Source organism: Danio rerio, chromosome 2 (genome assembly GCF_052040795.2).
Source record: "Danio rerio strain M-AB ecotype USA chromosome 2, GRCz13ab, whole genome shotgun sequence".
Taxonomy (NCBI): domain Eukaryota; kingdom Metazoa; phylum Chordata; class Actinopteri; order Cypriniformes; family Danionidae; genus Danio; species Danio rerio.
Window position 1 is genome coordinate 44,625,409 of NC_141022.1, and position 23,070 is coordinate 44,648,478.

General features: G+C 35.2%; 1 protein-coding gene across 1 annotated transcript in view; it reads right to left on the reverse strand.

The window, feature by feature from the left end:
• The window catches only part of LOC147837201 (uncharacterized), a 293,483-nt gene that overhangs the window by 102,372 nt on the left and 168,041 nt on the right, over positions 1–23,070 (reverse strand). The window contains exon 2 of the mRNA XM_087241234.1: positions 20,909–21,055. Within this exon, the coding sequence (XP_087097360.1) occupies positions 20,909–21,055 (147 nt within the window). The remainder of the gene's footprint in view (positions 1–20,908; positions 21,056–23,070) is intronic.

The following is a 23,070-nucleotide window of genomic DNA, read 5'->3' on the forward strand; positions in this document are numbered from 1 at the left end:
CCTAGAGAAACATTGCATCGCTGCTGAAGAGTTTGGGTGTTTACAGGGGTTTGAAGGATTATTATGAATTTGTGGCTAAATTGTTAGTAGTGCCAAACAGCATTTCCCGTTGTTTACATACATTGTTTACGTCCTTGCTACAACATACAATTAACGCTAGACACTATGCATATGACAGATTGATTTTATTAAATAAAAAAATACTTTGGCTAAAAAAATAGGTTGTGGCTCATAATTTACAGCTTCTGCTATTATGGTTGTAGCTGCTCCTATAAAGAGTTTTTAGCAGAGTCCAGCAGTGAACTGGGAGAGATTTTGGAAGCTCTCCTTTGTCAAATGCTAGTCTAGCAGAGGCCAGCTAGTAAGTGTTGTGCAGGTAAACCTCACTCCTCTGACCTTTAAAGGTGCTCTACAGATGATAGAGGCCATAGTCTTTAGCCTCCTTGTTAGAGCAACTAACTCCCATGCGGAAGGTCGCCAGTTCGATCCCAGCTTGGAGTGGGTTGGGTTGTGTAGGACCGGCGGGTTATATTGGTGCTGTGACCCAGATGTGAGTGAGGTTTAGGGGGGTGAGTGTAGCAGAGGCCAGCTAGTAAGTGCTGTGTAGATAAACCTCACTCCTATGACCTCTAAAGGTGCTCTAGTGTCACACAATAGAGGTCTTTAGCCTCCTTGTTAGAGTAACTGACTTACATGCAGAAGGTCGCTGGTACATTCCCATCGGAGCGGGTTGGGTGGTGTAGGACCGGCGGGGTTACACTAGCTATATATTTATTTTATAATACTCTGGAACATTACTTAAAATAAATTGCAAGCACTTCTCTCTTTGTGTTGTGACCTTTGGAAGCCCAAATAAACTAACAGAAGAAGCTCTGTGGAAATAGCAGCGCTTAGACCGCATTTTAACTTTCTCTGCTATAATTTTAAAGAGCCTCCCTTTTGCTGAGCAGTGTGTATGTGCTTTACCTGAAGCATTTGTGATCTTAATAGCCAGGATTTATTTGTATTTTTTTTTTTGTAATCCCCAATCTTTGTTCACTGAAGGCTTTGCTAAACTAACTCTGTAAAAGCCTTGTTTCCCTTTGCATTAAACTTTAAACGTATTACATTTAGAGATGTTGTTTACGTTTTCACATTACACATGAACTAAAGTTTAAAATATGATTTTGTACTGGACCACTCCTTTGAAAAAATTAAACAGTTGTCTTATATAACAATGTTTGAAAATAAAAATAGTTAAAAAAAAAAAACCTTTAGCATTTAATGTGCTTCATTTAATATGTAAATATAATTTTGCACAAAATATGTTTCATCTTTTACCCTTATTCGCTTAGTTGTTTTTTTTTCTTTCTTTCTATGGGTTGTTATCAAGGATATTTTCAGTTTTGTAATACCTCAACTTACAACCTTCCAGGTCGCCAGCAATTTGCACTGAGGCAAATCAAAGTTTTAGCTCTTTAATCGTACCAAATATGATTACTCTGGTTTCTTTTCTGACATGATAAATTACAGTGAAAAGCCATTTCGCTCTCATTAGATTAATTGATGAGGCACTGACATGCATCATTAGAGCGATGCTGACAGCAAACCAGAGCTACAGTACAACACACAACAAGACTCACTGCGAATATAGATTTTTTAGCAGCCGCTTGCACACAGACTCAATATTTATGAAAACATTTGGATGCTGATATTTGGATGCAGAATCTGATTGAAGAACCGCATCTCTGAGTGCCAACCCAGTAACTAACGAATCTCGAATCAATCCCGGTGCTTGCCCTCTAATGGATAATCTCATATTTCTCCTGAGACGGTAGAAGAATGCAAAAGTGCAGATAGAGCCGACATAGACATGCATCTGTCCCACAGTACAAGCTAAAGAGGCTTTTAGTTGTTTTCTGGAGTTTGAGATTAGCGTTGTTCATCACACCTCCAGATTTCAGCTCTAATTTCACAGTCCACACCTCCTGAAAGCAGAACCTAGAACGCAATGATCCAAGAAGCCTCTCAAAGTATTGCAGTTACATAGATTGCTTTTCACAAAGAGTGGGTGAGATCCTTAAGGGTGCATTAAGGAAATTCACAATGCTTTTTAGATGTGGTTGACTATATGTGTGGACAAAAAAAATAACTTGTTTGATTCATAACAAGCTAACTGTACATAAAATATAAAACAAAAAGTTGCAAAAGTATTGATCATGCTTTAGGTAATGTTTCCGTATTCAGTATTTAAACAAAAGAAAGAAAGAAAGAAAGAAAGAAAGAAATAAAGAAAGAAATAAAGAAAGAAAGAAAGAAAGAAAGAAAGAAAGAAAGAAAGAAAGAAAGAAAGAAAGAAAGAAAGAAAGAAAGAAAGAAAGAAAGATAATAATTCTGTGCATTTATATAGTGCTTTTCTGGACAGTCAAAGCGCTTTACATATAGTTCGGTCTGACGAGCAAATTACTGGCACTACACTTCCTACACTTTAAGAACTGTACTTCTCTAGAGTAAGTTAAAGGTCTTGCAAAATCACTCTGGACCCCTCACACCCAGCACACTCCCTCTTAGAACTGTTACTGTCTGGCTGGCACTACAGAGCAGCAACGAGCACAAAAACAGCCAGATACAGGAAACGTTTCTTTCCCTCAAACCATCTACCTCATAAACAGTTAAATATTCCTCTACTGTGCAATAAACATGTGCAATACATGCACATACACGCACTTGTACACAGCACCTTATAACTTTATACAATGCAATACTTTTCTCATTTGCATTTGTACACAGCACCTTATAACCTGTATTTTTATAACAAATCTGTACATACAATTCATCATCCAGAGCTCTTTTGTCTAGTTGCATCTCTGTTTAATGTTTGTCGTATTTTCACATATTTATTTTGTGTTGTCACTTGTCACTTCATGTACACTGGAAGCTTCTGTAGCCAAAACAAATTATTTGTGTGTGTAAAGCACAACTGTCAATGAAATCGATTTAGATTCTGCTTCAATGTTTGGACTGACTGTCCTTTTCTGTTGCTGTCAGTTTGACCATTTTAGCGGCAATATTTTGAACTCTGCCCCTCTTACTGTTAGTTTGCTATGTGGGAATAATGTGAAAAAAGAAACTCTAACCCCCTACCCAATGTTACATTTCAGTTGAAAATACATCAACATTCATTGATTCATTCATTTTCTTGTCGGCTTAGTCCCTTTATTAATCTGGGGTCGCCACAGCAGAATGAACCGCCAACTTATCCAGCAAGTTTTTATGCAGCGGATGCTCTTCCAGCCGCAACCCATCTCTGGGAAACATCCACACACACATTCACACACTACGGACAATTTAGCCTACCCAATTCACCTGTACCACATGTCTTTGGACTGTGGGGGAAACCGGAGCACCCAGAGGAAACCCACGCAAAGGCAGGGGGAACATGCATTTCCACACAGAAACGCCAAATGAGCCGAGGTTCGAACCAGCGACCCAGTGACCTTCTTGCTGTGAGACGACAGCACTACCTACTGCGCCACTGCCTCGCCAGTACATCAACATACTGAAATAAAAGTATCAGTAACTTTTAGGTCAGTGGTTCCCAACCTTTTTCTTTGGGGCCCCCCCCCCATAAACATATACAAACATTGGAGCCCCCCCACCATATAAATACACACGCATGCACGCACACACATATGTACTGTGTATATATATATATATATATATATATATATATATATATATATATATATATATGTGTGTGTGTGTGTGTGTGTGTGTTTGTGTAATATTAATATATAGTAATATGTATAGAAAATATTAATTAATCAGTTTTAACTTGTCTTGGCCTTCAATAAAACCAAAATTTAGGTAGGCTTTGTCAAACTGTCTAATCTTTTTCTTCGCCTCTGAAGAATCTCTGCATTTACGTTTGTCTGCCATTTTTGTTTTGATTTTGCCTTTACGACATGTTGACAAGCAGATTGCGCGAGTGAGCAAAATTTAAATAATTATTTAAAGTTATTTATTTTAATTATTTTCACTATTATGTTGGAATTTTAAGCATGTGTTTAGATTATTTTTTATTTTTTGGGCTGCTCGATTTTGGGAAAAATCATAATCACGATTATTTTGGTCATAATTGTAATCACGATTATTCAAAACCATTGCCAGTTAAAGTCAAAATTATTAGCGCTCCTGAGATTTTTTTTATATAAATATTTCCCAAATTATGTTTAACAGAGCAAGGAACTTTAACAGTATTTCCTATAATATTTTTTCTTCTATTTGTTTTATTTTAGCTAGAATAAAGACAGGTTTAAATATTTTGAAACCAATTTAAGGTCAATATTATTAGCCCCCTTAAGCAATATATATTTTTGATTGTCTGCAGAATAAACTACCGTTATAATGACTTGCCTTATTACTCTAATTAAGCCTTTGAACTGCACTTTAATCTGAATGCTTGTATTTTGAAAAATATCTAGTAAAATATTATGTGCTGTCATTATAGCAAAGACAAAAAGAAATCAGTAATTAGAAATGAGATATCAAAACTATTATGTTCAGAAATAAGTTAATAAAATATTCTTTCCCTGAAACAGAAATTGGGCAGGAAAAGGTTTGCTAATATTCAAGAGGGCTAATAATTCTGACTTCAACTGTATACATACAGTTATTTTCCACCCTGCAAAGGAAAGAGAAATGCATACAATAGAATAAAAATATGAAACAAACCGTGCTTTAAGCATCTTCACAGTAAGAAAAACACTTTAGCTACAGCAGTCCTTCTATGTTTGTTTAACAATGATAAAAACAGGCGGCAGAAGGATTATAGCGCACTAGTCTCTTTAATGGTTTCTCTTTCACGTCTTATGATCCTCAACTCGTTTGTTTATTACACAAATGAGGGTTAATGTAAATGATCACTAAACACCGCGTTTTGACACCTATTTGACCATTAAAGCGTTCACGCTAAGATGACTTCAGATGTCTGCGCTCCTCTGCTCGTCTCAGTGTGTGAACGAGAGTGAGTGCTGACCAGCCGCATGCTTCTGACTGCGTGATCGTGCTGCACACACACATAAGCTCTTTCGCGCTTTTAAGAGCAACACGTGTACAACTGTGGCGAAATATGATGCAATAATCATATCTCGATTAATGCTTTTTTATAATCGTTTGAAACCGAAATCTAAATCGGATTTTCGATTAATTGCAAAGCCCTTTATAATAGTGGAGCATTTTTATGCCTTTTTCTACCTCAATACTTATCCTCTCCCGCGCCCCCCCAGTGAACTCTGGCGCCCCCCTTAGGGGGGCGCGGACCCCAGGTTGGGAACCACTGTTTTAGGTCATGCAGACTTTAAAGTGTCTTCAGTTACTTATTGTTGGAGCTATGCCCAATCACAATTCTACCCCTTAGCCCTTCCAATAATTTTCTTTAGCGTGAAGGTGTAGGCCTAAGAGGAAAGGCTAGATAGCCCTTGAAACTGAGATTTCTCAGGACATGTTTCTCATCGAAACAATAGGTTACGAAAATTTCCCAGAGTACACCATCTACAACGGCTGCACACAAAAGTTTTACAACAAACAAGCATATGTTTTAATTCAGTCATAACAACATTCATGTTTTACAGCTAAAAGGAAAAAAAAATTATTTAAAAATCCTGCTAAATTTAGCTTTTCGAAAGATAAAGTTTGTACTTAAAAGGTCCATATTACCGTTTTTCTCAGTCGCTTTGGTGCATTTCTCACTTCACTATTTACATTTGCACAACAGGTAATGCATTTCTTAAAACAATTAGTCATTTATGCACATCCTAGTAGCAGTTTCTCATTCTTTTCAACAAATTGCGAATGCTTTTGGACATGCATCAATTGCTTTCATACAACTCTCTGCTGTTTAGAACATTATCATCTGCTTATGTCATGTCAGTCAAAATGAACTAAACTTGTAAATGCTGAATAGTCATTCTATATAAAACTAATAGTCCTCATTTCATTACTTGAGTCATTACATACAAAAACTAGTTGTCAAAATTTAAACAAATTTAAATCTTTATTTTCCTAAAAATGTCTTTAAAATTGAACAATTTGATGAATAATATACAGACCTGTGTATGTTGTAGGCTCAGTTCCAATATGTACTGCAATATTGTGTACAGTTGTGCACAGCTCTACCTAAAGGGAGTTTATGTTTGTTGTAAATAAGGGTGTATTTATTATTTTGCACAATGCTGGGAATAAATAAAAATTGAAAAGAGCAAATGCAGTAAAAATGTGAAACATACATATTCAGTGTCTTGTACTTAAATACCTCACTAAATGCAGTGATGTCCAACTTTACTGTAGTTTTCAAATGGCTGTGCAAATAGTATACAGTGCTGTCTTGAGCATTTTCAGGAAGTGTCACCAAAAAAAGTGTCACTTTTTTTGCATTGAAAAAATGTAGAGAGTAAACTGTCATAATGAAAACATGACAAAGCCATTTGATTATCAATGGTGTCAGGACTTTTCATCTTGATGATACTGACACTTTGATTGACATGAATACTTGCTTTTGAGGAATGAACTATCCATTTTGAGCATGTGACACGCTTTTGCAGGTTATCAGCTAGGTTTTGCAGTTTGTACTAATTGTTTTGAGAAAATCATTAAATGTTGTGCAAAAATGCACTAGTGTTGTGAGAAACGCACCAAAGCGACTGAGAAAAACTGTAATACCTCAAGGGTACATATTAGCACTTGCAAATTTTAAGGGAAAACTTTTGTACTTTTTAGGTACTAATATGTACCCTTAAAGTATTAATTTGGACCTTTTAGCTGCAAACCTGTACCTTTTAAAAAAGGTTCCACCCCATTTACAGCTCATGTACCTTTATTTCTGAGTATGTATAATCCATAATAATAACTTCTGTACAGTAGTCCCACAACATACTTTCACATCTGACACTGATGACGTTTGAATCCCGTCAGAAAAGTCTAGTGGCTGGAAATTAGCTTTTTACAGTGTCTAATGTAATGTTAATTATAATTTTTGTATAAATGAATATGGTCACGATGTAAATCTACAGTAAAGTTACAAGCTTATAACCGCATAAGATAAATACCAAAAAATTACGCAACTGGAATAACTACAGCAGTCACCATCATCAATCTCATATAAAGTACGAGCTGGCGATGACATGATGACGTGTGCAGGTGTTGTAGTGGTGGCCCATTTTTTAGGGGTAAAATCTGAATCCCTTTTCCCCAACACTCTGTTTTAAGGGCCAAGAGGAAGGGGTAAAAAAAAATTAGAATTGGGATTGAGCCTTATTCTAATGCTCAGTCCAATGCTTAACTCCTCACTTCACCTCCATCATTTTAAAATTGTGTTCATATCAGAATATCTCTGCTTTTACTGTATTTTTGATCAAATAAACAGCCTTGGCATGCATAAAAGAACTCTTTCATAATCAAAAATATGCCAAACTCAATCAGTCGAGTGTGCACATCACATCAAATAACTCACTTCACCTTTAAAGTTTCAGAAGAATACCGTCTTGCCTTATTAGCGACGAGTGTGAGACTTGAAATTGCTTTCGTAGGTGTGATTTCCTTCCTCGCCAAATAATTCTGATTTGCCCTTATTACAGCTGTGCCGGGCTTGATGGCTTACTCAAATGTTAAACGTGACCTTTATGAGACATTTAAGGTGGGAACGTGGCTAATGTGTTTGTGTGTTTCCGCGACGGCTCTGCGTGAGACTTGCTTCAGCCTGAGTCACATCTAAATAATGTGCCTTTGTTTACGCTGAGCGACACACAATTTGTAAAACGCAAGAGCAAAATATACCCTCGTAATTGAGAGAGAAAGCTACTGGATTAGGTTTTTGCACATCGTGTCAAGTTGTCCATTATGACCAAGAGAGGGCTAACTAAAGGAATTCACCCTCGTACAATAAAAGCACTCACCCGTCACATTAAGCGCTTTCATACTGCATTTTTAATTAGCATAAGCGCTAACCGCCGAGGCTGCAGGATACTGTGAGAAAGTGAGTGGCGTTTACAGCTCAGCGTGATTCATCTCATCATCTTCTGCTCCACAGTCCGCAACCATTAAAACATAAGACCAGTCTCCATTAACTGCTGCTGTAAATGCCCATTGACCTGGCTTGTTAAAGGACAATTATAGCATCATACAGGCAGCAAACTAGGAGGTTATAATGTGTGCAGGAACTTGTATGAATTGAAATCAATGTTTATTCTTACATTAGCATTTATCATCATTAATTTGATTAATTGAGATGGCAGAAGAGTTTTATTCATGGCTTTGTACTTGATGTACAAATGTGCTATGATTATTTGTTCAAGTGTAACCTAATTTATTTAACATGGGCTGACATTGATTAAACTTTTAATTAAAACTTTTATTAAATCTTTTTAAGAATCCTTTCAATCAGCCCAACGACAAAATCAGAAGAATAGTCAAAAGTTAAATGTATGTAAGCCTTTTATAGCACTTCTTAAAAGACGTTTGTTGATATCTAATACTATTTTTAAAATCAAGTGGATACAAAATTATATTTGTTCAAAAAAAAAAAAAAAACTATGGTATCACAACTCTAATATGATTTTTGAAAAAGTAGGTGGCATTAAATTTCTTCTTAATAGCAATTTTAACATTAGCAAGTTTCCCATAAACCTTTCAAATTTTCACAAACAGGCATTGTTATCATGGGTAATGATATACAAACACAATTTTCCCCCTCACAAATGCTTAATTTGGAATAATAGATATATTACACACCAAAATAAATCTCTGTTTTTTGATTAATTGGTTTAGAAATAATATTTTGCTTGTATTTTAATTAGAATAGTTTAATTATATAGTTTAAAATACAAATTTAGATTTTAGTAAAAAAATGGAAGGTATAAATTTAAAAGAAAAAAAAATTTAATAATAATTATCTTAGAATGATTTGCCGGATTGTCTGTGTTCCTTTATTCATTGGTTTTTGGAGATCACACTTTCAAGATGTCAACTAGAAGGAGACTTTTGAGATTTCCAGACGTTTTTGTATAACAATTAAAATTAGAGAGGTTTTATTTAATATTGTCCATCATATTTATCCAGTAAAACAGGTAATTGCAAGATTTTGTAAAGATGTTGATTTAAAATGTGCTTTCTGTAATGATAAAGAAGAGAGTATTGTTCATTTATTTTATGATTGTATTTATACACAATTGATTTGGTGTGATCTTTTTTTTTGTTTTGTTTTTTGTTAAGCAGATTATGAATATTGCATTAGAATATGGTATATTGTTAATTTTCTTATTATACATGGATTCTTTTTATTGTAAATGGGCAGTGAAAAAAATAATTCTAGTCACTTTAAAATAGAAATCGGTCAATACCTATGCACGATAAATGAAACAAAAAATATCAAAGCAAAAAGAACTGTTAATTATTTAAAATTCTTAAATTTTGTCTTTGAATAATTGTATCTTTTTTTCTTTTATTTTTATATTGTATTTGTTTTGATGCCAATATAATGTTATTGCCCTTGTATGTTTTGTGTTCTAAAATTGCAACACAAAAAAAAAAAAAAAAATGTATTGGATTTTTTGGCGCACTGCCCCCTAGTGATCTGGAAATACAAAAAATTGCCTTTTTTGCTGAATTTCTCAGCGCTTTGTCCAAAATTCATAAAATAGATGAATTTTTACATCTGATGGAGCATGCTAAGTCGGATGATGTCTGATTTTCCCAGGTCAGCTATTTTGGGCGTCTGCCATTACATTTTTTCAAATGTATTCAAAAACGCATTGCTTTACTTTGTCTGATGCTCCTTACTAACCTTGTTGCTTTTGGCCTCTGGACTACTTTGCTCATTTCAGTTCTAAAGTGCTTGGCCCCTTTACATTTCTTTTCAGCTCCAAATTCAACCTGACCCCAATTCTAAGTGACCATCAAGTTTATACTGTATTTCTAATTAGGAACGCGGGATATTTGTCGACCATGAATCAATTTAGAGTGTTGATTTATAACTGACCCCATACATTTCAGTAATATTTTCGTTAGTGACTCAATAATGCTCAAAGTTTTCACACCCCAGGGTTTGTGTGTTTCTCATAGACAAGACCTCAAAAGTTTTTTTTTTTTTGTTTTTTTTTTCGGCAGCTGGTGTGCCGGAAACAAACTGAAAAAAATAACGGCCGTTAAATTACAGAAATTTACCGTATAATAATGGATGTTAAATTACAGAAACGTCCTTAAATGTAATTTTTGGTAAATGTTTGTACTTTAACATTGTTATTTTATGGTAAAATTTTATAATTTAACTGACTTAATTACAGGGTAATTAAATTACAGATTTTTTTACAGTGTAGTGTTGAGCTTGAGAGCTCTGTACTACAGGCTGGTCTGGAGACAGACTTGTGACCCCGAGAAAATTAGATCTTCTCTTTAAATAACATAGGAGAGCAATGTATGGTTATTTTGTTAAAGTTAACCAGTGACTTAAAGATTTACTCATCTGTTGGGATTTAATCAAAAGTTATTAACAATATTGAACAAAACCATGATAAGTCACACCTGAGTATTTATCAATACCAAAAGAGAAGGAAAGTTCAGGAAAGTCTATCCTGGGCCTTAATCTTCAGATTTCAGAGTAGAACATCTAAGTCAGACTAAAATCAATTCCTACAACTTTTTTTTTTATTATTATTATTATTATTATACATTATTGACTTTCATGTCAGATTTTGGCTTTAGGAACAGGTTTTGGATTTATTTACATAAAGTTTGATCAATAAATGTTTACAGCTTTCAAATTTGGTCATAAAAAATTAGAACCAATGAAGTTTACTATTGAGTGTCACATGGCACTTTTGTGTTTCTGCAAGAACCAATGAGGATTGTTCTTGCAAGTAAGGATGTTTTTATGTTTGCTGATAGTTTATATAAAAGTCTAAATTAAATATGTATCATATAAAACAATTGTGTCAATAAATAGTTTCTGTAATCCTTTTTTGAATATTTTGAAGAGTCTGTCCATTTGGTAAATAGATTTGCTGATAAGATTAAAAATGATTTTAATTGTGATGTCAAGGTGAACTAAAGTCTAATGGATTTAAAACAGGCCAAGAAATTCATTAAAGACTGTTAAAATTGCAAGTGAAACAAAAATTTTTACATTTACAAATACATAATTAAATTATTAAAGGGATAGTTCACCTTAAACTGAATATTATGGGATAATTTACTCTTTTTCCAAACCTGTTTGAGTTTTTTTTTTTTTTTTTAAACACAAAAGAAGTTCATGTAAAAAAACAAATAATAATAATTTAGGAAATGTTTTGGTTATTTTCGTTTCAAGTGATTTTCTGTTCATACAATGAAAGAGACACAAAGGTTTCAAACAGTACAAACACACTTAAGTCTCTCACACACACAGTATGTAAATCTCAACCAGATTTTAGCATCATCTGATGTTTAAGTAGCAAAAATATTAGAAAACAGCAAGTATAACTCAAGCTTCCTAAAGGATGATACTTGAAAGCAAGAAGTATTCACGTCTAACACATATTTTTTTATGCTTATGTTTTACGTATTTCTAATATGCAAAGCAGGAACAAGGTCATACGTAGTGATTAAAATGTAGCATTCAAGGAAAAATATGCAAATCAATATGTTGCATGAACAGCAGGAATATATGAATACCTCATAGAAACGATGTACGCTGGTATGCACTGAGACTGTCTTTTAAATAGATTTACAGTATGAAAAAATCTTCCTCAGGCATTAAATCTTCTTGTGTACTGTAATTTTTAAAAGTCAAGCAATTGTTTCTGCGAGCAAGTAAACCATAATAATGCCTTGGTAAAATAAATAAAATATAATTCCAGAACAGTCATAATAAGGACTTTCAAGTGTTGTAAATGCAGTAGTTTAAATATTTTAGATATTTAATACCATGTTTGATTATTTTTTTCTCTCACTTTTACAATTCTAAATGACTTATTACAGTAAAATCACTTCTAAATCTATGAACTCTAGTCTATCACCTCTGATCAGCAACATTCTACAGTCTCGATAATTGTGGAAAAAACTGTTGTACACACTCTACTTCATAAGTTGTCATTTGATTGACAATTAATTATTTTAGCAGGTAAAAGGCATTTAATTTAACTAACAAAGCCCAACTTCGAGCTTTTACATTTTCCAAAGTTACAAACTACTCTTCATTTATATTGGCCACAATTTAGGTTTTGGAAAATTGCATTGTCTATAATGTATTATAGTACTATGGTGAAAGTTTTTTTCCCCCTTTATTTTTGCCTACATATAGGGCATTTTTACTAACCTAAATGTATGTGCATTTTTCCCAATAAGTGCTGTTATTGTTATTATTATTATTTATTTTTTTTATTGTTGTTCTTGTTGTTGTTTTTGTTGTTGTTGTTGTTGTTATTATTATTATAACACTCAATGTTATAATACACTATATGGTGAACAAAAAAAATATAATCTGCACTCAGTATTTTATTTAATGTACAGCAGAGATGAAGAGAAAAACATTTTGGCTGTGAGCCTTGTTTGTCTCCTCATCTCCAGCTGTACATTTCATAAATTATTGAGCTCAGACTATTTTTGTTATTTGTCATTTGAAGAAATTTGGTCACAGTGCCAAACCATGGAAGAGCTTAACGATTCATATTTGATTAAATAACAGACTTAACAAATATAGTTAGTTCGTTTTCTCACTGTAGAGAGCAGAAGTAGCTGAGGTGGCATTTAATGAAGTTTAAATAGCACTAATTAATTTACATAAAGCAAAATTACAGATGCAGACATTATGCTATTAACTCAGTGGTTAAAATCATGTTCATTATATAATTATTTAATGCAGGGGGAAATGCATTGATCATTTATAATATGAAAGCAATCTGTGACTCTGTGTAGGAGTGAGTCATTCAATTCATTCATCCAGACTGCTGATTCATTCAAGAACAAAGTGAACTCCTGTCTTTATGCATCACTGACTCACCAGATTTAAAAACGGCTGCAAAATGCAGTAACAAAAAGTTGTTACTTAAGCAGGAACAATTTTTTTCTGCTATAAACTTTTATAGAGTTCTTAAAAGATTTTGGTTATAGTTAGACACATTTGCTCATTTTAGCAGTTGGCGTACTCTAAGAAAAGCTAGTTGCGGAGTTTATTTTATCTATTTATTTAAAGTTTTTACAATGTTGTCCATGCCATTTGCATATTTTACATCTCTATGTCTTATGTGAGGCACTTTGGGCAATTCAACTTAATTCAACTTTAACTTAGCAGTTAAAAGTGCTATATAAATAGCACAAGTCAAAGTTTAAGTTTAATTAGCACAAATTAATTAACATTTAGCAAAATTACAGCTACGTACATAAATCAGTGTTTTAAATCATTTTCATTATATAAATATGAAATGTGAACAAAATGCATCGATAACTTATAATACGAAAGTAATCTGTAACTCTGTGTACGATTGAGTAATTAAATTTATTCATGCAGACCACTGATTCATTCAAGAATAAAGTGAACTAAAGTAAAGGTAAAGTTTTTTTTTTTTTTTTTTTTATAGCATCTTTCACAGACATTAAGTCACAAAGAGCTTTATAACAAAAGAAAAGCAGAAAATAGGTCAAAGAAAACATATCAATAAAAGAAAACATATAAAAACGAGTTCCTCTAGGACTAGGTCCAAGAGGAAAGTCCTTACCACAGGTGGAGAAGTTCAAGTATCTTAGCGTTTTGTTCATGATTGAGGAAAGGATGGAATGTGAGATTGACAAGCGATCGGTGTAATGGCAACAGTAATATGGTCAGTTTATCAGTCCGTTGTGATAAAGAAGGAGCTGAGCCGAACTGCAAAGCTTTTCGATCCTACCTTCCTACTCTCACCTGGTCATGAGGTTTTAGTCATGACCCAAAGGACAAGATCAAGACAAGATCAAGATCAAGATCAAAACAAGCAGCAGAAATGAGTTTCCTTCGCAGGGTGGCAGGGTGCACCCTTATAGACAGAGTGAGGAGCTCTGTCACCTGGGAAGAGCTCAGAGTAGAGCTGCTGCTCCTCCACATTGAGAGAAGTCAGCTAAGGTGGCTCAGGCATCTGTTTCGGGGGATGTGTTCTAAGCATGTTCCATCAGGAGGAGGCCTCGGGAGAGACATTAGCCCCATTTCACACAGTGATACCGGTAAATATCCGGAAAATTTCCAGAACGACTTTACCAGTATATTCAAAAAAGCGCTGTTCACACAGGCGAGGACGTTACGGAATTTTTCTGGAAAAGACCGTTCACACATCCATTCCAAAATACTGGTAAATTCTGACATCATTCACCACAAATGAGGCTTAAACGGCTGCACTTGTATTTGTAAACATTTGACTACATTACAAACTCTGTGGATGATCAGTGTTGTGAAAAACTTCGATGAAAACATATAGAGGAACACTTTCGCATGTCGAGAGGTTCATGATATGTGTGTGTGCTGGCGCTCACCGGCTGTTTCACAGGCACACGCAAAGCTTAAAGGTAAACAAACAGCGGCTTATCATAAGCATCTTATCGATTATTATTTACACAGTTGACATTAAGAAGAACATATAAACGTTATCTCACTAAATGCGTCTGGGAAAATATTCAAAGGCTTTTATTCTCATAAACCACGCGGACGTAAACGCGTCTGACTGTTCTGATTGGCTAAAGCAGACGTCTCACGTCAGCACGTTCTAGACGTGGACGCGCTCTTTCTGGCAATTTTCCTTCTGCATTCACACAGCGCAGCATTCCGGCAAATTACCGGTAATGTTACAACTTCTCTTTCCGGAAAATAGCCAGAACGAATTTACCGGTATTTTCAAAAAGGACCTGTTCACACATACAACCTTTCCGGAAAATTGCCGGTAATTTTCCGGAAAGGTCTGTATGTGTGAAAGGGTCTTATGTCTCTCGGCTGGTCTGGGAATGCCTCGGGATTCCCCCAGAGGAGCTGGAGGATGTGTCTGGGATGAAGGAAGTCTGGGGTTTTCTCTTAAGACTGCCCCCACGACCCAGCCCCAGAAAATTGGATGAAAATGAATGAATGAATAGCCACTAAATCAAAAAGTTATGAATTGTTGTAAGATAGCATTGGAAATTCACATATTTTTGTTATTCTTGTTACATACTTGTCTTCATAATGGCCGCTAGATTTCAGTCTCTTTCTCCATGTAATATATCTTCTTATAGGCACAGGAAACAGTGCTCAGCATAAATGTCTGACATTGTTTTCATGCACAAGGATCATGTATAGCCTTCGGGCACTGACTACTGACCTTTTGTGAAATTCTAGCAGTGGATAAAACAATATCATCTGATGTCAACCTTTATGGCTGATATAATACCAAGAAAATCTATTTGATAATCCTTTCACAGTAGACTCCAACATTCCGATAGACACAAATAAGCTTTCCTCAAACCCGGATCAAAAAGGGAAGAGAGAGTGTCCATGCTGCCCCTTGGATCAGAATATTCGTTCAGGTAAAATGGAGTCATCCGTCAATCTGAAAAGGTCATTGGCTGTGGCACCGTGACAAGCCCTTTCCAGATAATCCATTAATCTCCAAATTTAAATTGTCATTCTTCATCCTTATTACAGCGGGGTCCGGTTACCAGGCTGTCGCCGACCCTCCTCATTTCCATATAGTAGCCTCGTCTTCAAAAGCCCGCTACTGAGAGGATTAAAGATGACACAAGGAAAATAAGAGAAATGGATGATGGAAATAAAGGATGAGGAGATGAGAATGAAATGAAGAATTACATTAAAACTTGAGCTCTTTGTCAAAATCCAGTGAGCTGCTTCAGTGTCTACTGTAAGGGTAGCTCGCAGTAACATTTACCATTACCTGGCAACACTTTACAACCAAATCCAGACATTCCAACTGTTTCTGTGAGAATGAGAAAGTTTATTGTGTGGATTTCAGACTATATGTTTTAAGTCTGTGTGAACTAGAAGTTGCTGAGACACATTTAAGTATGTTGATGTACTTTCAATTGAAACCCAATATTTAGTAAGGGGCAGGCCTTTATTTTTGTGCTTTATTACTCATAATAAAGTAACAATAAGAGGTGAGATAGTGTTAATGAAGCCGTCAAACCGACATCAACAGAAGGATTGCTAGTCCAAACTCAAAAGAAAATAGTCAGATTTAGATTGAAGATTACCTACACAATCACTTGTTTCCAGTGGATTAACCTAAAGAATAACAAAGTGCGCCAGCATAACCACAAACTTTAAGGTCAGAGCACATGAAACATCCAAACGTGCAAGTGGTTACATGGATTTGCTACCCTGGCCAACAGAAAGCTGCTTGGTTTGGAAATGACTTCTTTGTGAGCTGTGCTTAATCTGATCTAATACTGTATACCGGGGCTTCTCAAAGTCCAGATTCGGGCCACAAGGGTATTCAATCCGGACCCGACTACATTTTGTATTGCAAGACAATGCGTAAAGGATTCAAACTGCGGATTTCCTTCATTGATAAATGCACAAACCTTGTAAATCAACAGCTTAATTGTTTGAATTTTTGTTTTAAAATTGCGGGCCAACATAAAATATAATATATTAACAAAACAAAAAGCCAAAATATTCAAGTTTTCCTGCATGACTCTGTTGTCATGACATCCAGTGATTATACGAGGCTTCACGTGATCGGGTTATTCGCACTTGCTTTATTGAATCACAGCATATCGATCATTTGAATGGATTGAAGAGAATCGACAGTTCAAAGTTGAATGGACTCACAAGTATGTTTTTTTTTTTTGCCACAGGCCAGCACAAAGCCATTCTCCTTGATTTGTAATGAGACAATTGGAGTTGTAAAGAGAGCAAATGTGAAACACCATTAAGAAGCTTTAAGTTCTCCCAGTGCTCATGTGGCTTTTCCCTGGATTCCTGCAACAGTCTAAAAAAACTTGCAACCTAAGTAAACTGAACATACCAAATTGGCATCATAGTCAAGCTCTTAGCAAGCCTGTCATTAGTCAGAAATAAGTCAGGGGAGTTCATCGAGAGCTACCGGAGCTCAAACTCCCCTCTCGCCCTGCTAACAGGAGGGAGCCAAGGGCTCGAGGATCTTATAACCTCAGGACTTCTCTCCCAAGACAGCATGCCAAACAGGCTTATTACCAATCATCAGCTAAGTGTGATCTCTTGAAAACTCCTTTTAATCAGTTAATCAAGTTGCAACTATTTTTTATTTTTTTTATCTACGAAGGTTAATTTAATATATTTGTCAGTTTGATTGATGTAAATAGTGATCATTAGAAAAGTTAATTTGATTGACATTTTAGGCAGCAAGATCTCTTTTTTAAGTGCTCTTTCTTTATTGATGAGATATGTCATCAATGGTGAGGAAAGAGTTAACTGAGCTTCTCACGATGCCTTTTGGGATGGGATGGGATGGTAATTTTGGCTAAGACAGGAAAGCATGTAATTTTGTTGCCCACAGTTTGAAGCACCCATTTGTGTCAGCAAGCGTGTCTGGGATGCCTAACAATGTTGCTTAGGTAGGCAGCTCAGGTTTTAGAGCAGAGATTTTGACGTCTATTGCACAGTAATGGTCCAGCACTCAGAGAGAGATTCATAACAATCGCAATGAAGTTTCCCCAGGGGTCAGAGTAGAAAAATAGTTTGGAGCACAGTCTGTCACTCGAGATCAATAACGCCATATTGCATCGGTAAGGTGCATTGGTACTTCACAGTTATTATTCAAAATGTTATTTAAATGTAAAATTCTTTGGACGTTACTGTTGTGGACGCAGCTCTCTGTGGACATATTCATCCCTTCTGCTAACTTTCTTTTTTGTTAGACCCGGTGAGACTACAAATCAAACTAGATTAAAGTAGCCCATACTGAAATTAACTGAATGTGATCCTTGAGGTGTGATGTGAAATGTCATGCACTGACATTTTAAATTGTTTTATAAATTGTGCCAAAAGAAGCATTTGTATCTGCTCTTTACTGTTACACATTAACAAAGTTTAATGATTAAAAAAAGCTCTCATAGGAGAATTAGATTAAACAATTAAATGGATACTGGATGAGAAAATGACAAACACAAAAAAGTAAATACATTTTTTTTTAAATGGACTTGGATATATATATATACAGCTGAAGTCATAATTATTAGCCCCCCTGTTTATTTTTTCCCCAACTCCTGCAGAAAAGAAATTGGGGAGATTTTTTTCAAAACGTTTCAAAACATAATAGTTTTAATAACTCCTCTCTAAAAACTGATTTATTTTATCTTTGCCATGATGACAGTAAATAATATTTTACTAGATGTTTTTCAAGACACTTCTATACAGCTTAAAGTGACATTTAAAGGCTTAACTAGGTTAATTAGGTTAACTAGGCAGATTAGGGTAATTAGACAAGTCATTGTATATTGATGGTTTGTTCTGCAGACTATCAAGAAAAATATGTAGCTTAAAGGGGCTATTAATTTTGACCTTAAAATGAGTTTTTTTTTTTATTTATTTATTAAAATCTGCTTTTATTCCAGCCAAAATAAAACAAATAAGACTTTCTCCAGAAGAAAAAATATATATATTATCAGACATACTGTGAACATTTCCTTGCTCGGTTAAACATGGAAAATATTTTAAAAAATAAATAGATATAAAGGAGGCTAATAATTCTGACTTCAACTGTATATATAGCCTATATAGAGTATATGAATGTTATACATTACAAGTATTTTTTTAGCAGTAAGATTACCAGCAGTAAGTTACTAGCAAGTTATCTTCTACTTAAAAAAAACACATTTATAAATATTCCTTCACATTAATCAAGTATATACACCAATATACACAACTAATAATCGATGCCTTGAATTGGACTTAGACTAGATTAGAAATTTACATTTGTACTTATTTACTTTAAAGGCTCTCTGAGGTAAACTGTCATCCTATCTCTCTAATTTGCAAACATTTCACATAAATAACTAACACACTAGATTTGGTTCCTGTATTTGGTTAACAGTCCCAAGGATATTGTCAAAACTTGGCCCCATAAGGCTTGGAATTACGACACACTTCCGACTTAACGACTAAACATATTCTGTACAATGTCTTAAAGGATAATTGGAATATTAAAACATACTCATGGCATTAATAGGCTTCAAGAAAATATTTTTGTCATTTACAAATAGATAACAACCAGCATTAAAACAAATGTATTAATATGAATAGATGCTGTCTTAGGTTGTGTGGGAAAAAATCCAAGATGGTCCTGTATTGTCAACCTACACAAAATGCAAAATAAGCTGTCCCTATACAAAATAATATTAATAAAAAATCCATCTATGTGACAATTTCCTCCAAACCCAGCATTTCTGATCCTTTCAAAGACCTCAAAAAAAAAAAAACAATAATAATTTTTCAAGCACTCAGCATGTTTGTAAAATGTAGACGGTTCATCTACCCCAACAGCCTGTTTGTACAGCAGGTTATAGGAAAAAAAGAAAAAAAATCTTTATGCAAGCTGTTTCTCCATCCAAACACACAGAAGTGGTGCAGCTCCAGAGCTCACTGTCATTACAGATGACAGCATCACCCAATGGGAGTCACAGCGCACTCAAGAGTGAGGGCACCCGGGTTTGGAAAGCGGCCGGTGGGTTGTTTGAGCTGTATGGCTTCATGGATGGATGAATTCATGGATGTGAAAGGAAAAGAATGCTTGCTTGTATAGAGGAGAGAGGAATGACAATGGATTGAGAGGGCAAAGCCTGCCGTATATGCAGGGAATGAGCACATGGGGCGTTGGGATGGAGACCACACCGTCTGGTTGGCAATTACTGGGCATTTGTGTGTCTTACCAGGTTAGATTTTAGAGCACAGATAGCTTGACAGCTGTGGGAGGGGAAATGTGCCCTGACCTAACTTCACTGTATTTTGGGTGCTTGGGCATGGATATTTAAAGGTTCTGTGGTGGTTATGGGATATTTAAATTTATTCATAAATTTTCTTTTCGGCTTAGGTGTTGTTATTAATTTGGGGTGGGGTCGCCACAGTGGAATGAACCACCAACTTATATTAAGTGAGTTAAAAATTTTAGATACTCTATTTTAACAGGAAAATGACACAAAAGCTGTGGCCTTTTTATATGACATAGGAAGTGATCACTGGAAATGAAAATTTACATGAAGAGAAATAGAGAAGCTCTTTTACCTCCAGTGTTCAATTAAGCTGAAAACGACAGTGAATGTATAGTACTATGCATAGTTTTGCAAAAATGCAGGTAAAAGCACATTTTCTAATGAGCTTGTGTATGTGTGTGTGTTATTCTATCACAGAATCATCTCTCTCTAACCTCTATAGTGCAGCCCAATTAAATGTTGTTGGTGCTTTACTGACTCTTGTGTTCATTTCAGATGCTAACTGCAGTGGGAAAAATGCTAGTTCAACAATTCATGCCTGTCCTGCAACATATGACTACTTTTCAAGAGTAAAAAAATGCTTGCTACAGGAATGCTTGCTATATTTACAACATCTACCAGTAAGGAAACAATTGTCATATCTTATCTGCTCAAACCTTCACTCTTCTCTCTTTGATATCTGCCCATTTTTATGGGCCATTGTGTGAATAAAAGTAGCATAGATTTATTTATTTATTTATTTTTAACTGAGACATTGTGTATGCGTGCATAATTGTGTATGTTTGTGTGTGCACCTATTAATAGGCATCAAACTAGTAGGTTGTAGTACTTGTAGTTACTGAGTACTTCTTAGTTAATTAATTGTTAGCAGTGCAAATAGTACCTTAAAACACAGCGTATATACTATATTTATTTTTGTATTTGTTTATTTATTTATTTATAACTGAGAGATGCTTCATCACAGGATCGTCTCACTAACCTGGCAATGGCACACGGCCCAAGCCTGTATCATCCAGGAAGCAACCTGTACAAGAAGTACAGATCCAGCAGAGCCTCAGCAAACAGGTCTGGCACACTTCCCTCTCCTGAAGATGAAAGATGGACGTGCGAGCTGCACGGAAAGGTTCTGGACAGATTTAAAAGAGAGAGACGAATGAAGTCAGAATGGCTGAGCGAGTGCCTGGTTTGCAGTGTGTCACTGCTGATTACAGTAACACACTCCAGCACAATCAGGTTTATTAATCAAGAGGAAGATGGAAGCTTCGGGGATGAGAAGATGACCCTTCAAGCTGCTCGTGAAGTGTGAGTGGACCTGCATCACATCACTGACACACTGAATTTCTGTGGCGGCGGAAAAGGAAAGGATATAAATAACCACATCCCTGCTGGACTGTAACTGTAGAAAGCAGATGAGTTATTTTCACATCCGAGCATGGAGGATATGGTAGTACAGGTGGAGAATGCTAACAATGGTGATTCAAGAATTTTATGAAAACATTTACAAAAGCAGACAGTGTTCATCACAATATGTTGCTTCTTTCTGTACACTTCTGGATTACATGATCTCACACATTATGTCACAAGAAAATAAAAAAATACACATTTATAAATTACGCAAACCCTAATATTACATCGCAAAATAAAGAAAACATAACAGAATATAAGGAAATACAAAAAAATAATACAACAAAATATACAATAAAACATAGCCAAAAAACTTTATCCAAACAAATTGAACATTATAGAAAAGGACAAACATCAAGCTCCGCATTTAAACCTCTTGGAGACAATGTATCTAGAGTGAAAATCCAAAAGGCTTCATGTTGTAACAGCAATTTAATAAAATCTCTCCACTCCCCATCATCACGTCCAACTGTTTATATTTGTTTTACAGCCCGTGGTTAATAAAGGGGTATTTATATTTGCACTATGCTTAATGTATGTCAATTTAGCTTTTTTTTATGTCAATTTATTGTTGTTTCAATACAGTATATCACATGTGTAGTGAATTTGCAGTAAACTCACAGACGTAATAAACTCAGACAAGTTCAGAAACTGCACTAAAATATGTGTGATCGTAAACAAGATTAAATGGTCAAATGACATTGCTAAATTTAAAATAAGGAGAAGCAGATCGGTTTGTCTCTACAAGGGAAATACCTCACTCCAGGGTTACGCAGAAGGGTGATCTGCTCTAGGGCTGCAGGGGGGAGAAACTGCTGTATATGGACAGGGCCACCCTTGAGTGCTCTGAGGCAGTGGAGGGGCTGATGGCATCACCCGCAGCTTGTAGAGAAGAGTAGGAACAGTAAAGTGTGGGCACATGAGAGTCTAAACAAAATCTCCAGTGACACTAAAAAAAGAAGTCGCTAGATTTGTCGCTAGTCGCTTTTTTAAAAATCTGTCACTAGTGAGGTCTGAAAAATCATTAAATATAGCAAAGTCGCTAAGTTAGAAACACTGCTGATGTCAACCCGATTTTCATTTTTACCCGTAAAGCAATGTCCCACGACGTTGGAACATGATGTCAATCTGACATTATGTTGAAGTCCTGTGCCTGCTGGGATAGTTCACCCAGAAATTCTGTCACACCCTTTACTTGTTTTAAACCTTTATGGGTTTCTTATTAATGTTAAACACAAAAGAAAATATTTGAAGAGAAATGGTAACCATTACAGCAGTGAAAGAAATCAGTACCCATTGTCAATGGTTACAGGTTTTCAGCTTTCTTCAAAATGTCTTCTTTTGTGTTTGACAGAAACAAGAAACTCATAAGGGTTTGGAACCACTTAACTAAATAATAATCGTTCATTTTCTTAGGTGAACTACTGTATATCCCTTTGAGATGGTGTAGTTGAATAGCATTGTTCTTAGTATTACTTCCATGTAATAATGTATATTTTACTGTAATTACTTTAGTATACATTTAATGTGCCGATTACAATCCAAAGAAATTCTTGACTGTTGCTTTAACTAAGCATTTTCAAATTAGTTGAGGCTTTTGAGAGAGAACTGCAGACTGTCATCATCGAAACAGGCCATAGATTAGACACAGGATTTAATAAACAGACATAATCTTGAAAATCTACTTACCAAGACTTAACATAAATTCCTCTTTAATTCAGTAGAGGCTAGAAAGCA